The sequence below is a fragment of the Aythya ferina genome, assembly GCF_964211825.1.
Source record: "Aythya ferina genome assembly, chromosome: 29".
Classification (NCBI taxonomy): Eukaryota; Metazoa; Chordata; class Aves; order Anseriformes; family Anatidae; genus Aythya; species Aythya ferina.
This window is the reverse complement of record NC_140326.1, coordinates 381,450-392,859: the sequence shown is the minus strand read 5'-3', so window position 1 is coordinate 392,859 and position 11,410 is coordinate 381,450. Positions and strand designations below refer to the sequence as shown.

General features: G+C 70.3%; 3 protein-coding genes across 5 annotated transcripts; 1 reads left to right on the top strand and 2 right to left on the bottom strand.

Annotated features, from left to right (window-relative positions):
• Nucleotides 1–1,428: 1,428 nt before the first annotated feature.
• Nucleotides 1,429–2,051, bottom strand: DPM3 (dolichyl-phosphate mannosyltransferase subunit 3, regulatory). Its single transcript, XM_084500333.1, has 2 exons — nucleotides 1,901–2,051; nucleotides 1,429–1,742 (listed from the first exon to the last, which is right to left on the bottom strand). Exons 1-2 carry the CDS (start codon nucleotides 1,976–1,978, stop codon nucleotides 1,458–1,460), a joined length of 363 nt encoding a protein of 120 aa, XP_084356459.1. The 5' UTR covers nucleotides 1,979–2,051; the 3' UTR covers nucleotides 1,429–1,457.
• Nucleotides 2,052–2,296: 245 nt separating this feature from the next.
• On the bottom strand, nucleotides 2,297–4,710 carry KRTCAP2 (keratinocyte associated protein 2). 3 transcript variants are annotated; one of them, XM_084500330.1, is made up of 5 exons: nucleotides 4,587–4,710; nucleotides 3,249–3,403; nucleotides 3,111–3,174; nucleotides 2,755–2,821; nucleotides 2,297–2,503 (listed from the first exon to the last, which is right to left on the bottom strand). In XM_084500330.1, exons 1-5 carry the CDS (start codon nucleotides 4,693–4,695, stop codon nucleotides 2,383–2,385), a joined length of 516 nt encoding a protein of 171 aa, XP_084356456.1. In that variant the 5' UTR covers nucleotides 4,696–4,710; the 3' UTR covers nucleotides 2,297–2,382. The 3 variants fall into 3 exon arrangements, with proteins under 3 accessions (XP_084356456.1, XP_084356457.1, XP_084356458.1); XM_084500331.1 differs by having other exon boundaries at nucleotides 4,593–4,710; XM_084500332.1 differs by lacking the exon at nucleotides 4,587–4,710 and adding an exon at nucleotides 3,905–3,962.
• On the top strand, nucleotides 4,158–10,055 carry TRIM46 (tripartite motif containing 46). The gene is made up of 10 exons (XM_084500329.1): nucleotides 4,158–4,623; nucleotides 5,414–5,669; nucleotides 5,775–6,118; nucleotides 6,245–6,388; nucleotides 6,556–6,651; nucleotides 6,764–7,017; nucleotides 7,127–7,248; nucleotides 8,550–8,849; nucleotides 8,946–9,243; nucleotides 9,348–10,055. The coding sequence occupies exons 1-10, from the start codon at nucleotides 4,561–4,563 to the stop codon at nucleotides 9,721–9,723; spliced, it is 2,253 nt and encodes a 750-aa protein (XP_084356455.1). The 5' UTR covers nucleotides 4,158–4,560; the 3' UTR covers nucleotides 9,724–10,055.
• Nucleotides 10,056–11,410: the final 1,355 nt, after the last annotated feature.

Genomic DNA, 11,410 nt, shown 5'->3' with positions numbered 1-11,410 from the left:
GGCACGTGCCCGTGCAGGGAGAAGCCGGGGCTGTGCTGCTACCTGCCAGCCTGCAGGGAGCCCGCCGAGGGCTCCCGGCCTCGTGCCACGCCAGCACCGCGCTCCCTGCCCCGTAAAGGCAGCGCTGAAGCCGAGGGGCTGCCACCCCCAAACGGCCGCACACGGGCACGGGGCTGCGGGAGCCGCCCACCCCGCTCCGAGCTGCCACTGTTGCTCAGGAAACAGCTAATTAGTCGCTCCTGCTAATTAGCCCGAGTCCTCCCTCATGCTACCAACTGCTCCTTTTTGCAGAAGGATGCGCAGCCGATAATTAAAAAAAACAAGAAAGTCCTTCGGCTGGTATGCGAAGAAGCCGGGGAGGCTGCCAGCGAGGCAGGCCCCAGCATGCGTCACCACCGGCAGCGCGGCTCCGCCAGCCGGGCCGGCAGCGCGGCTCTCGCGCACCCCCAGACAGGAGCACCCCCGGACCGAGGCCACCCAGGGCTCCCCCCGGCGCACCAGGGACGGCCCTGCCGCAGGAGCCCCACACGCGGCTCCGGAGCACCTGCGTCCCATTTTCCCTGAGGAGGCGTGGGGCAGAGCAGCAGCCGCAGTCGCTGCTCCGCCGGCATCGGGGAGCAGAGCCCCCCCGGCGTGGGCCGCGCCGCCCCAGCAGGCTGGGGGAGACCACAGGCTCTGGGCACTCTGCATTTTAAAGGCTGCGCCAGCCGCTCCACCCAGCCACGCTCTCTCCTCCTTCCCCTGGCAGCAGGCCGGCAGGGCCGGGCCAACTCTTCTCCAGCTCCCACCTGACGGCGCAAACCACATCTGAAGGGCTGCCGGGAGCGCGCCGTGCCCGCAGTGCTACCCAGCGCCGCGGGCTGCCGAGGCAGGGCCCGATCCTGCCCTCCCCACCTCGCAGCCCTGCCCGTGCAGCCGAGCTCGGGGATGCTCGGAGGCTGGGTGGGCCGGCGCAGGCTCCCTGCAGCACCTGCCGAGGGGGGTGGGTGCCGAGGGGGGGGCCGAGCGGACGCCCTGCTCTGCCTGGAGCCCGTGTAAAGACAGCTGGAGCCCGGCTGCACCGGGCAGGGCGGGGAGCAGCCCCAAAGCAGCACCGGGGGGGCTCAGCCACCCCCTGCCTGCAACCAGGGCAGCACAGCACAGGCCGGGGCCCCCTTTCTCCTCTCCTGACAGCACAGCACGGCCCGGTATGGCCCAGTATGGCCTGGCACGGCCCAGTACAGTACAGCATGGCCCAGTACGACTCGGTACGGCCCAGCACAGCCCTGTACAGCACAGCAAGGCCCGGTACAGCCTGGCACGGCCCAGCACAGCCTGGTATAGCACAGCACTGCCCAGTATGGCCCGGTACAGCCCAGCACAGCCCAGTACGGTACAACACGGCCCCATATGACCCGGTACAGCCCAGCACGGCCCGGTACAGCCCAGTACAGCACACTTTGTCGTCTTTATTGTGCTCAGAAGCGCAGCCCCCTCCGCCTCAGGTCCTCCCGCGCCGCGCTGATGTGCTCCCGGAGCTCGGCGGCCGCTTCCTCGCAGTCGTTGAAGGTGGCCAGGCGGTAGCCCACGGTGGCCAGCGCGTAGCAGCCGAAGGCCACCAGCAGGTAGACGGGCAGCGGCAGCAGGGCCTGGCGGCACGGCGCCGGCAGCCGCAGCCCCGGCGGAGACAGCGCCAGCGCGGCCCAGGCCGAGCCCAGCAGGGCGAGGCCGCACAGCCACTGCGCCAGCTTGGTCATGGCGGCCTGCGGAGACACCGACGGCACCGTGAGGGCGGCGCCGAGCCCCCGGGACCGGCCCCGCTCCCTCCCGGTGCCCCCGGGGCCGGCCCCGGTTCCCCCCCCCCTCCTCCCCTCAGGGCCTCCCCCCCCCCCCTCCCCTCAGGGCCTCCCCCCCCCCCCACCTGCAGCGCTCCCAGGCCCGGCGCTGCTCTCCCCGTCGCCAGTGACGTCACCGCGGCGCGGCGTGCGGCGCGGGGCATACTGGGAGTTGTAGTCCGCCGCGGGGCCCCCTGGCGGCGGGGCCCGGCCCGGGGCCGGCTCAGGAAGCGCCGCGCTTTGTCCGCCGGGGCCGGGCCCGGCCGCAGGAAGCACCTGGCTTCCTCCGTGTCCGGTCGCGGCGGGGGGCGCGGGGCCGGCGTGGGAGCAGGCCCGGCACGGCTCTCCCACGGGCCCGGCCGGGCACCGAGCCCCGAGGGCACCGGGAGCAGCGGGCGGGACCGGCAGCGGGGGCTGGGGGGATGAGGAGGGGACCCCCGGGTGCTGAGGAACCAACCCTGAGGCAGCCGCAGACAAGGAGCTACAAAGAAACGGCTTTATTGCCCGGCCCAGAGTCCGAGCCCAGGCTGGAGGAGAGGGAGCTGACCCGGGAAGGGGCCCCGGGACATCAATTCCTCTTCCTGCCTTTGCCAGGGGCTTTGGTGGGAACGGCCGCGGGCGCTGCGGACTGGTAGAGCGTGGAGGAGATCTTGTTGATGTAGTAGAGACCGACCATGGAAAAGATGAGGCTGCAGGTAAACAAGAGAAGAGGTTACTCAGCTGCGGCCCTTGTGCTGCAGGCAGGAAGGAATAGGCTGAGGCCAAACTGACAGCAACCCCGTGCTCCCACTGCGCTGCAGGGCCGAGCACTGCTCACCCCAGGTGCTCCCGGCCAGCCTTGGCCCCACCGACAGGGAGCACGAGCCACCAGGGCCCCTGGCAGCTGCCCCAGATGGTGACAAGCTGCTTCCCCACCCTCCGGGCCAGGCTCTGGTCTTACCAGGTGGTCACGCAGACTCTGTGAATGAGGCCGGAGGCAAAAAGAGCCAGCAAGAGGCAGGTGAGGACTGCAGGGAAAAACAGGAGAGAAAAGAAATGCAGCCACGCCGTTCCATCAGCTGTGCAGCCCCTCCTGAGAACCTCAGCAACGCGGCAAGACAAACCCACGTAAAGCACAGAGGGGAACGGCAGGATGGGCTCTTCCCCTAGCTGGTGGCTGGGATGCCGAGGTGCCCGGAGAAGCAGAGCACCCGCTGGGAAGAGCCACGCTGCGTGCCCTCTGCAAACCCAACGTGGGGCTGCACGCCCAGCACCCACAGCCGATGGCGCTTTCCCCTCCCTGCTGGTGGCACTTACTCTCGGGGAATATCTTGGCCTGGAAACCTTTGCCAAACACCAGGTTCTCGAGGTTGTTGAAGGCCTGCGCGGGGGGTTAAGGCACAGAACCGGGAACCACCTCCCCAGCCCCGCTCCCCGTGTGGCCCCAAAGGATACGGTGAGGGAGCAGACGAAGAGCGCGGCGCCCAGCAGCCCGCCCTGGATGGTGAGCCACTCGGTGGAGGCCAGCTGCCGGCTGTACATCTGCATCCCGGCGAACAGCAGCAGCGACAGCAGCGACGACAGCGCCAGCGACGTGCCCGTGCCTACGGCTGCAGCACGGCCCCGGCTCAGCAGGGCGGGGGGCCGGGCCCCAAAGCCCCCTCGAGGCCCTGATCACCCCCTGAAGCCCCCCCCAGGCCCCGATCGCCCCCTGCAGCCCCCCCCAAGCCTCTCATTGCCCCCTGACCCCCCCCAGGGCCCTAGTCTCCCTCTGCAGCTCCCCCCCGAGGCCTCCCCCCCCACTCCGCCCCCTGTCCCGGTCCCTACAGCCCCCGCCCGGCCCCGATCACCCCTTGAACCTCCCCCCGAGGCCTCCCCCGCTCCCCGAGGCCCCGAGCCCGGTCCCCGCAGCACCCCCCCCGGGCTGCAGCCGCCCCCCACGGGGCCCCCCTCGCCCCTCAGGCCCCGGTCCCGGTGCCTGAACCCCCCTTCGAGGCCCGGGTCGCCCCCTGACGCCCCCCCCAAAGCCACCCCCGCCCCCTGCAGCCCCCCCGGTGCCCCCCCCGCCCCTCAGGCCCCGGTGCCGCCCCCCCCCCCCCCGTTCCCGTTACCCATGATGCCCCGCGGCGTCGCCCCCCGGCCCCTTCCCCTCCCGGCCCCGCCGCCGCCGCTCCCCCCGCACTGCGCAGGCGCGCCCCGGACCCGCGCACGCGCCCTGCGCGCTCCCCACCCCCCCCACAAAGCGACACGGCGGCAGCCGCGGGCACGCGCCCTTCTCAGGCGCGCCCCCGCGCGGGGTTCGGCCGGCGCTCGGGCGCCCCCTAGCGGCCGGGCGCGGCGCTGCAGGCCCCGCAGCTCCGCGCGCGCCCCCCGGCGGCGGGGAGCGGAGCGCGGGGAGGCCCCGGGGCACCGGGCGGGGGCGCGGCCGCCCCCCTCCCCCGTACCCGGCCCCCTCCTCCCCCCTCCCATCCCTCCTCCGGGCTCCGTTCGGCCCCTTCCCGGCTCCGCTGCCGGCCCCGGGCCCGGCGCCGCGCTGCCGTCCGCGGGGAGCCGCCGGGGGCCGCCCCGGGGAGCGGAGGGGGCGTCCCGGTACCGGCCCGGTGCCGCCGCCCCCCGCCGCCCCCCCCTCTCCGGGGCGGGTCCCTCGGAGCATGCGCGCCGCCGCCCCCCGCCGCCCTCCCCCCGGTTCCGCCGCTCCCTGCAGCAGAACCGGGCGGCCGCTGCTGCCGCCGGTACCGGCACCGGCACCGGCCCCGGGCGCGGAGCCATGGCCGAGGGCGAGGACCTGCAGACCTTCACCTCCATCATGGACGCGCTCGTCCGCATCAGCGTGAGCGGCGGCGGGGACCGGGCGGGGACCGAGCGGGACCGGGCCGGGCTCTCCCGGGACCGGCGTCGCCATGGCAACGCGGCGGGGCGGCGGCGGGGCCGGGGCGGCCGCGATGGCCCCGGGGGGGGGCGGCCGGGGGTGTCCTTGAGGGCCCCGAGGGCCGCGGAGAGGCCTCGCTGCCTCGGCCCCGTTCCCCACCGGGCCCCGGGGGGGGTGGATCGGCCCTCGCCGAGCCCCGGGCGGGGCGCATCGGGCACCGGGGAGCGCCCCCCGAGGCCTCCCGGGATGCTGAGAGCCCGGCGACCCCGCGGGGAGCGGGGCGGGGAGGGCCCGGGGGTGTCCCGGTGCCGTGCTGGGGTCCTGGGGCTGATCCCACTCGGGACCGGATCCCGGTGCTGGCCGCAGCCCGCATCCAGGTCCCGGTCCCCGTCCTGGCTCTGGGCCTGGTCTCGATGCCGGTCGCTGTCCTGGCCCTGATCCTGGCCCCGATTTTGGCCTTGATGCCAGTCCCTGAGCCTGGTCCTTGATCCTGGTCTCGATGCCGGTCCCTGTCCTGGCCCTGATCCTGGCCCCGGTCCTGGTCTCAGTGCTGGGCCCTGATCCTGGTCCTGATCCAGATCTTAATCCTGGTCTCAATGCTGGTCCTGGTCCTGGTCCTGGCCCTGATCCTGATCTCAGTGCCGGTCCCTATCCTGGCCCTATTCCCAGTCCTAATCCGGGTCCCGGTCTCCATCCTGTCCCGGTCCCCATCCTGGCTGCGCCCGGTGACGCTCTCCCCCTCTCTCCTCAGACCAGCATGAAGAACATGGAGCGGGAGCTGGTGTGCCCGGTGTGCAAGGAGATGTACAAGCAGCCGCTGGCCCTGCCCTGCATGCACAACGTCTGCCACGTCTGCGCCAGCGAGGTGCTGCTGCAGCACGGCTACCTCTGCTGCGACCCCACCTCCGAGCCCTCCTCGCCCGCCGCCACCCCGGCCACCCGCAGCCCGCGCCTGGGCCGCAGGGGGGTCCCCAAACCCGACCGCCTGGACCGGCTCCTGAAGTCAGGTGGGGGGGACGGGGACGGCGCTGCCGGGGGGCGGAGGGGCTCTGCCGGCCGCGAGGAGCCGCAGGGCGCTGGGCTGTGCGTGACGCCTCCCCGGCCTCCTGCAGGGTTCGGCACCTACCCAGGGCGGAAGCGGGGCACCGTGCACCCCCAGACCATCAGCTTCCCCTGCCCGGCCTGCCAGCGGGACATCGACCTGGGCGAGCGGGGCCTCGGCAGCCTCTTCCGCAACCTGACCCTGGAGCGCGTGGTGGAGCGCTACCGCCAGACCATCAACATCAGCGCCGCCATCATGTGCCAGTTCTGCAAGCCCCCGCAGCTGGAGGCCACCAAGGGCTGCACGGAGTGCAAGTCCAGCTTCTGCAACGAGTGCTTCAAACTCTACCACCCCTGGGGCACCCAGAAGGCTCAGCACGAGCCCACGCCGCCCACGCTCACCTTCCGCCCAAAGGTACGGCCTCCTCCATCGGGGTCTTTGCTATTTGGGGTTCCCCAGGTGCCACAGTAAACGAGCTGGGGAGAGACCCTTGGGGGGGGGGGTCCTAAAACTCTGCTGAGCTTCCTTGTGTCCGTGCAGGGTCTGATGTGCCCAGAGCACAAGGAGGAGGTGACTCACTACTGCAAGACCTGCCAGCGGCTGGTGTGCCAGCTCTGCCGCGTGCGACGCACTCACACCAGCCACAAGATCACGCCGGTGCTCAGCGCCTACCAGGCTCTCAGGGTAAGGGCTGCTGCGGGGCTGCACGCTCGAGTCGGGGTCAGGACGCCCACGGGGAGGCAGGGAGGAAGCAGGGGTGCGAGCTGAGCTTGCAGCACAGATGGGGTGAGGGCTCTGTTTGCAGGTCGGGGGCGCACGAGGCCAGTGGTGGCTAACCTCCTTCCTTGCAGGAGAAGCTGACAAAGAGCCTTGCCTACATCTTGAGCAGCCAGGACACGGTGCAGACCCAGATTGCTGAGCTGGAGGAGACGGTGAAGCACACGGAGGTAAGGGCACAAGGTCCCCGAGCAGTCCCTAGGTGGGGATTGGCACCATCTGGCTGGTCCCTCTTTGCCCCGTGGGGGCCGTACAGCACGCTGACAGCGCCGTGCTCGGCAGGTGAACGGCTCGCAGGCCAAGGAGGAGGTGTCCCAGCTGATCCAGGGGCTGTGCTCCATGCTGGAGGAGAAGCGGGCATCCCTGCTGCAGGCCATCGAGGAGTGCCAGCAGGAGCGGCTGGCCAGCCTGCACTACCAGATCCAAGAGCACCAGGCCATGCTGGAGAACTCGGGCATGGTGGGCTACGCCCAGGAGGTGCTGAAGGAGACCGACCACCCCTGCTTTGTCCAGGCTGCCAAGCAGCTGCACAACAGGTACGGGGCTGCGGGGACCCGCGTGGGTGTCCCCGCGGTGTTGGGGCTGGCCGGTGCCCGAGGCAGCCCTCACGTGCCGCCCTGACGTCCCCGCTCTCCTGTGCTGCAGGATCCTCAGGGCCACCGACTCGCTGCAGAGCTTCCGACCTGCAGCCACGGCCTCCTTCAGCCACTTCCAGCTGGATGTCAGCAGGGAGCTGAAGCTGCTCACGGACCTGGCCTTCATCAAAGGTAACCGCAGCAGGACCCCGGCACCGGCTGCGGCCCGTGTGGAGGCGCAGCCCCTGCGGGCAGAGCAGCTCCGTGCCCGCCCGTCTCCTCCCTTGGAGCCAGAGCTCGGCTCCGGCCACAGAGGGATGCGCTCAGGCAGGCGCCCGTGGATCTGCCGGCCCCCCTCCCTGTCAGGAATGGCCCCAGCAGCCCCCAAAGCGCTCCCTGCCCTGCCCTGTGCCAGGGCTGCAGGCAAGGGGGCAGGAAAGGCAGGGCTGTGGTGTGAGGTAAGGGCAGCAGGAGGGTGAGTACGGAGCGGAGGCTGCCCCAGGTGCAGGGCAGGCGCTTCCCCACCAGGGCAGGTGCCGCCTGGGCCCTGCCGGACCGGCTGGCAACACTTTTCAGACCTGCTTCTACCTCTCTTTGTTTATAGGCTGCGGCCGCTGCTGATCGTCACCGAAGTAACTGAGGCAAGTCACTCCCCTGCCCCAGAGCCACCCCTGCTCTCTCTGTCCCATCCCTCCATCCCCACTCCTGCCCCATTCCCACTCCGCTGCCATCGACCATCCCCGTCCTGCCCGCTGGTGCTGGCAGGTGGTGGCTCTGCCCGCGCTCGCCACCCTTCTCTGCCCCCTCCCTCCATCTGCTGCAGCTCCTCCTGCCATCCCCATCCCCTCCTCACCCCATTTCTGTCCCTGCATCCCCTCTTCACCCCCATTTCTGTCTCTGCACCCTCTCCTCACCCCATTTTTGTCCCTGCATCCCCTCCTCACCCCATTTTTGTCCTTGCATCCCGTCCTCACCCCCATTTCTGTCTCTGCATCCCCTCCTCACCCCCACTTCTGTCTCTGCACCCTCTCCTCACCCCATTTCTCTCTCCATCCCCTCCTCACCCCATTTCTCTCTCCATCCCCTCCTCACCCCATTTCTGTCTCCTTTCCACCCCTGCCTCCCTGCTCCAGTTACGCTGGCATCTTCGCACCACTCTGCCATTCCCATCTCTTCCTCCTCCTCCTCTCCTGCTGTCTCCATCCTCTCTCTCTCTCTTTCTTTCTTTCTCTCTCTCTCTCCCTCCCTCCCCCCGACTTGCACTCAGCCTCTCTGGTCCCTGGAGCCTCACAGCAGCCAGCTCCTCTGTCTCCCCAACTCTCTCCCCCCTCTGGTGCCTACACACAGTCTCTGCAGCCAGATCCCCCTAGACTCCTGCTGGTTGTGCGTCCGTCCGTCCGGAATGCCCCCTCCCTGCGTCTGGCCGCCTCCCCACCCACGGCGGGGGGATGCTGCCTGATGCCTGCCCCCCCCCCCCGTGCCTCTCCCCGCAGTGCCCGAGGCCCCCGTCATCGACACGCAGCGCACCTACGCCTACGACCAGATCTTCCTGTGCTGGCGGCTGCCGCAGCACTCGCCCCCCGCCTGGCACTACACCGTGGAGTACCGCAAGACGGACGCCAAGGCCAAAGGGCTGAAGCTGTGGCAGCGGCGCGAGGAGGTGCGCGGCACCAGCGCCCTGGTCGAGTACCTGGACACCGACAGCGTCTACGTGCTCCGGGTGAAGGGCTGCAACAAGGCTGGCTTCGGGGAGTACAGTGAGGACATCTACCTGCACACGCCGCCCGCCCCAGGTGAGGGGACGCCCCCGGGGAGCAAAAAAAAAAAGCCCATCCCTCGGGCTTTTCACTGTCTCCTTCTCACCTCCTCTGCTCTCCTCCTCCCTGCAGTCCTCAACTTCTTCCTGGACAACCGCTGGGGCTTCAACCGGGACCGGCTGGCTATCAGCAAGGACCAGCGCGCCGTGCGCAGCGTCCCCGGCATCCCCATGCTGTTCGCGGCGGAGCGGCTGATGACCAGCTGCCACCTCTCCATCGACCTGGTCATCGGGGACGTGGCCATCACGCAGGGCAAGAGCTACTGGGCCTGCTGCGTGGATCCCAGCTCTTACCTGGTCAAGGTGGGCGTGGGGCTGGAGAGCAAACTGCAGGAGTGGTTCCAGGTGCCTCAGGACGTGGTGAGCCCCAGGTGAGCGGGGTGGGGGCGCAGGGGGGCTTCGTGGGTCTGCGGGAGGTGGCGAGGCAGCCTTTGTAGAGCCTCTACAGCGGGCCTCACCTGTCCCCCTGCCGCAGGTACGACCCTGACAGCGGCCACGACAGCGGGGCAGAGGACACGACGGTGGACGCGCCCCCGCCCTACGCCTTCCTCACCATCGGCATGGGCAAGATCTTGCTCTCGCATGGCTCGGCGCTCACTTCTCGTGACCCCAACGGCTGCACCGTGCCCTTGCCACCGCGCATCGGCATCTGCCTGGACTACGAGCAGGGCAAGGTGAGCTTCTACGACGCCGTGTCCTTCCGTGAGCTCTGGGAGTGTGGCGTGGACTGCTCGGGGCCTGTCTGCCCCGCCTTCTGCTTCATCGGAGGGGGTGCCCTGCATCTCCAGGAGCTGGTGGCCAACAAGCAGGAGCGCAAAGTGACCATCGGGGGCTTCTCCAAGCTGGACTGAGCCGCGCGCGCGCTCCCTGCACGCACATCTGGTGCGACCCCTTTTTGTCGAGCGAGCTTCAGGGCCTGGAGGGGACGCGACCATGCAGGGAGCGCAGCTCAGCAGGGGCAGCCCCAGCCCTGCCCGGGGCTTGGAGCAGGCCGGGTGTTTGTTTTGTGGGACTGGGGGGGACGGGGACAGCTCCGCCGTCCCCTCCCTTCCCCATCCACCTGCCCCTTTCACCAGCTCAGCTCTGTGGCGCAGACCTGGGGCTGCAGGCAGAGGCTGGCGGCAGGTCCTGGCAGAGGGTCAGCCCTCGAGGTGGAGCAGGGAGGGGGACGCGAGGGGGACGCAGGGCTGCGTGGGGAGGGGGGAGGCAGGAGCTGGTTGGGGTTGACGGTGGGGGGAGCGGCTGGGCAGTGGCTGGGGCGGGGGAGGCAGATGGGCTGGGGGAGAGAGGGAGGGGGGAGGCTGGGCTGGAACAAGGTACGAGGACGTTTTTGTAAAAATGGCTCATTTTTGACGCGGCTCATCCGGCTGCAGTGTCGCGGCCAGCCACAGCCGCCGCTGGGTCCTGTGGGGCTGTGGGACCTCGGTGTCCCCCACCCTCCTGAGGGGCTGCAGAGCTCTGCTGGGTTCTCTGCTCCCTCCCCGCGGCGTGGGGCCAGCCCCGTGTGGCCCCCACCCCTGGGACCCTCTCAGTGCCCCCCTTCCACCGCTCAGTGCCAAGCAGCCCCTGCCAGCCGGGGCTTGCGGGGTTGGGATCCGACGTGGCCAGGAGCCATGGGGGGGCTGCCCCCCACTGCAGGGGCCTCGGGGCTGCGGTCCCACGCTGGGAGCCGTGCGAGCTGCTGTAGATTCTCATGGGTTCTGTTACAATTGCTGTCTTTTCATGGTTTCCTACAATAAACTGCAATGCCAGACTTCTCCAGAGCCCCCCTAGGGCAGCCGCAGCCCCCTGGGGGGCGGAGGGCAGGGCAGCAGCACCCACCCGTGCCCCGCTGCCTGCTCCCCGTGGGGTAGGACCCTGTGGGGTGGAGGCCGTGGGGCAGAGCTGTCCTTCGGGCTGTGGCCAGCAGAGGCCAATCCTGCCCAGGGACGGCCGGGGCAGCGCTGACGTGTCCGGCACCCGCTCGGGTTGTGCCCGGCCACGTGGCCGCTGCTGCTCAGCCTCCCTGGGGTCTCGCTCCCGTCCCACCTGGCTCCTGCTGGCCCCATAAGGGACAAATCCTGGTAGCGGGTTTAGCGTTAATGGGGTATGATGGGAGGGAAGCAGCGGGGTCCTGGGAGCGCTGGCACAACCTCCTGGGCTCTCCGGCATCCTCTGGGGGTGAGCAGCAGGGGCAGGAACCCCCCTGGGACCACGAGGGCAGGGGGGGAGCTGCCTGTGGGGCTGGGCCCCCTGCTCGGGGCCTGCTCCTGCTGCCGGGAGAGGCGGCACAGGTGGGGCCAGGCAAGGAGCGGGACCGGAATGGGAACCCTGCAAACAGGAGTTTCATTGTAGGGCCCAGCCCAAATCTCTGTTTCGATTCCTCCAGGCCCTGCCCAGGGCTGGGAAGGGGGGGGTGAAGGGAAGGGGGGTGAGGGGAAGGGGCACGTGCACAGGGCTGGTGCACCCCTGGGGCTCTGCCCCAGCAGCACGCCCCGCTCTGCTGCCCCGTCCCCAAGGCTGGCTGTGGGGTGGGGAGGGTGGCCATGGCCCCACGCC

Coding starts and splice junctions, on each gene's coding strand:
- DPM3 (XM_084500333.1), bottom strand. CDS start 1,978: ATGCCCCGCGCCGCACGCCGCGCCGCGGTGACGTCACTGGCGACGGGG. Junction 1,743..1,900: donor CGGGCCTGGGAGCGCTGCAG/GTGGGGGGGGGG, acceptor GTGTCTCCGCAG/GCCGCCATGACCAAGCTGGC.
- TRIM46 (XM_084500329.1), top strand. CDS start 4,561: ATGGCCGAGGGCGAGGACCTGCAGACCTTCACCTCCATCATGGACGCG. Junction 6,119..6,244: donor CGCTCACCTTCCGCCCAAAG/GTACGGCCTCCT, acceptor GTGTCCGTGCAG/GGTCTGATGTGCCCAGAGCA. Junction 9,244..9,347: donor CAGGACGTGGTGAGCCCCAG/GTGAGCGGGGTG, acceptor CCCCTGCCGCAG/GTACGACCCTGACAGCGGCC.
- KRTCAP2 (XM_084500330.1), bottom strand. CDS start 4,695: ATGGCGACGCCGGTCCCGGGAGAGCCCGGCCCGGTCCCGCTCGGTCCC. Junction 3,175..3,248: donor TCTTCGTCTGCTCCCTCACC/GTATCCTTTGGG, acceptor CCCCCCGCGCAG/GCCTTCAACAACCTCGAGAA. Junction 2,504..2,754: donor AGAGTCTGCGTGACCACCTG/GTAAGACCAGAG, acceptor GTTTACCTGCAG/CCTCATCTTTTCCATGGTCG.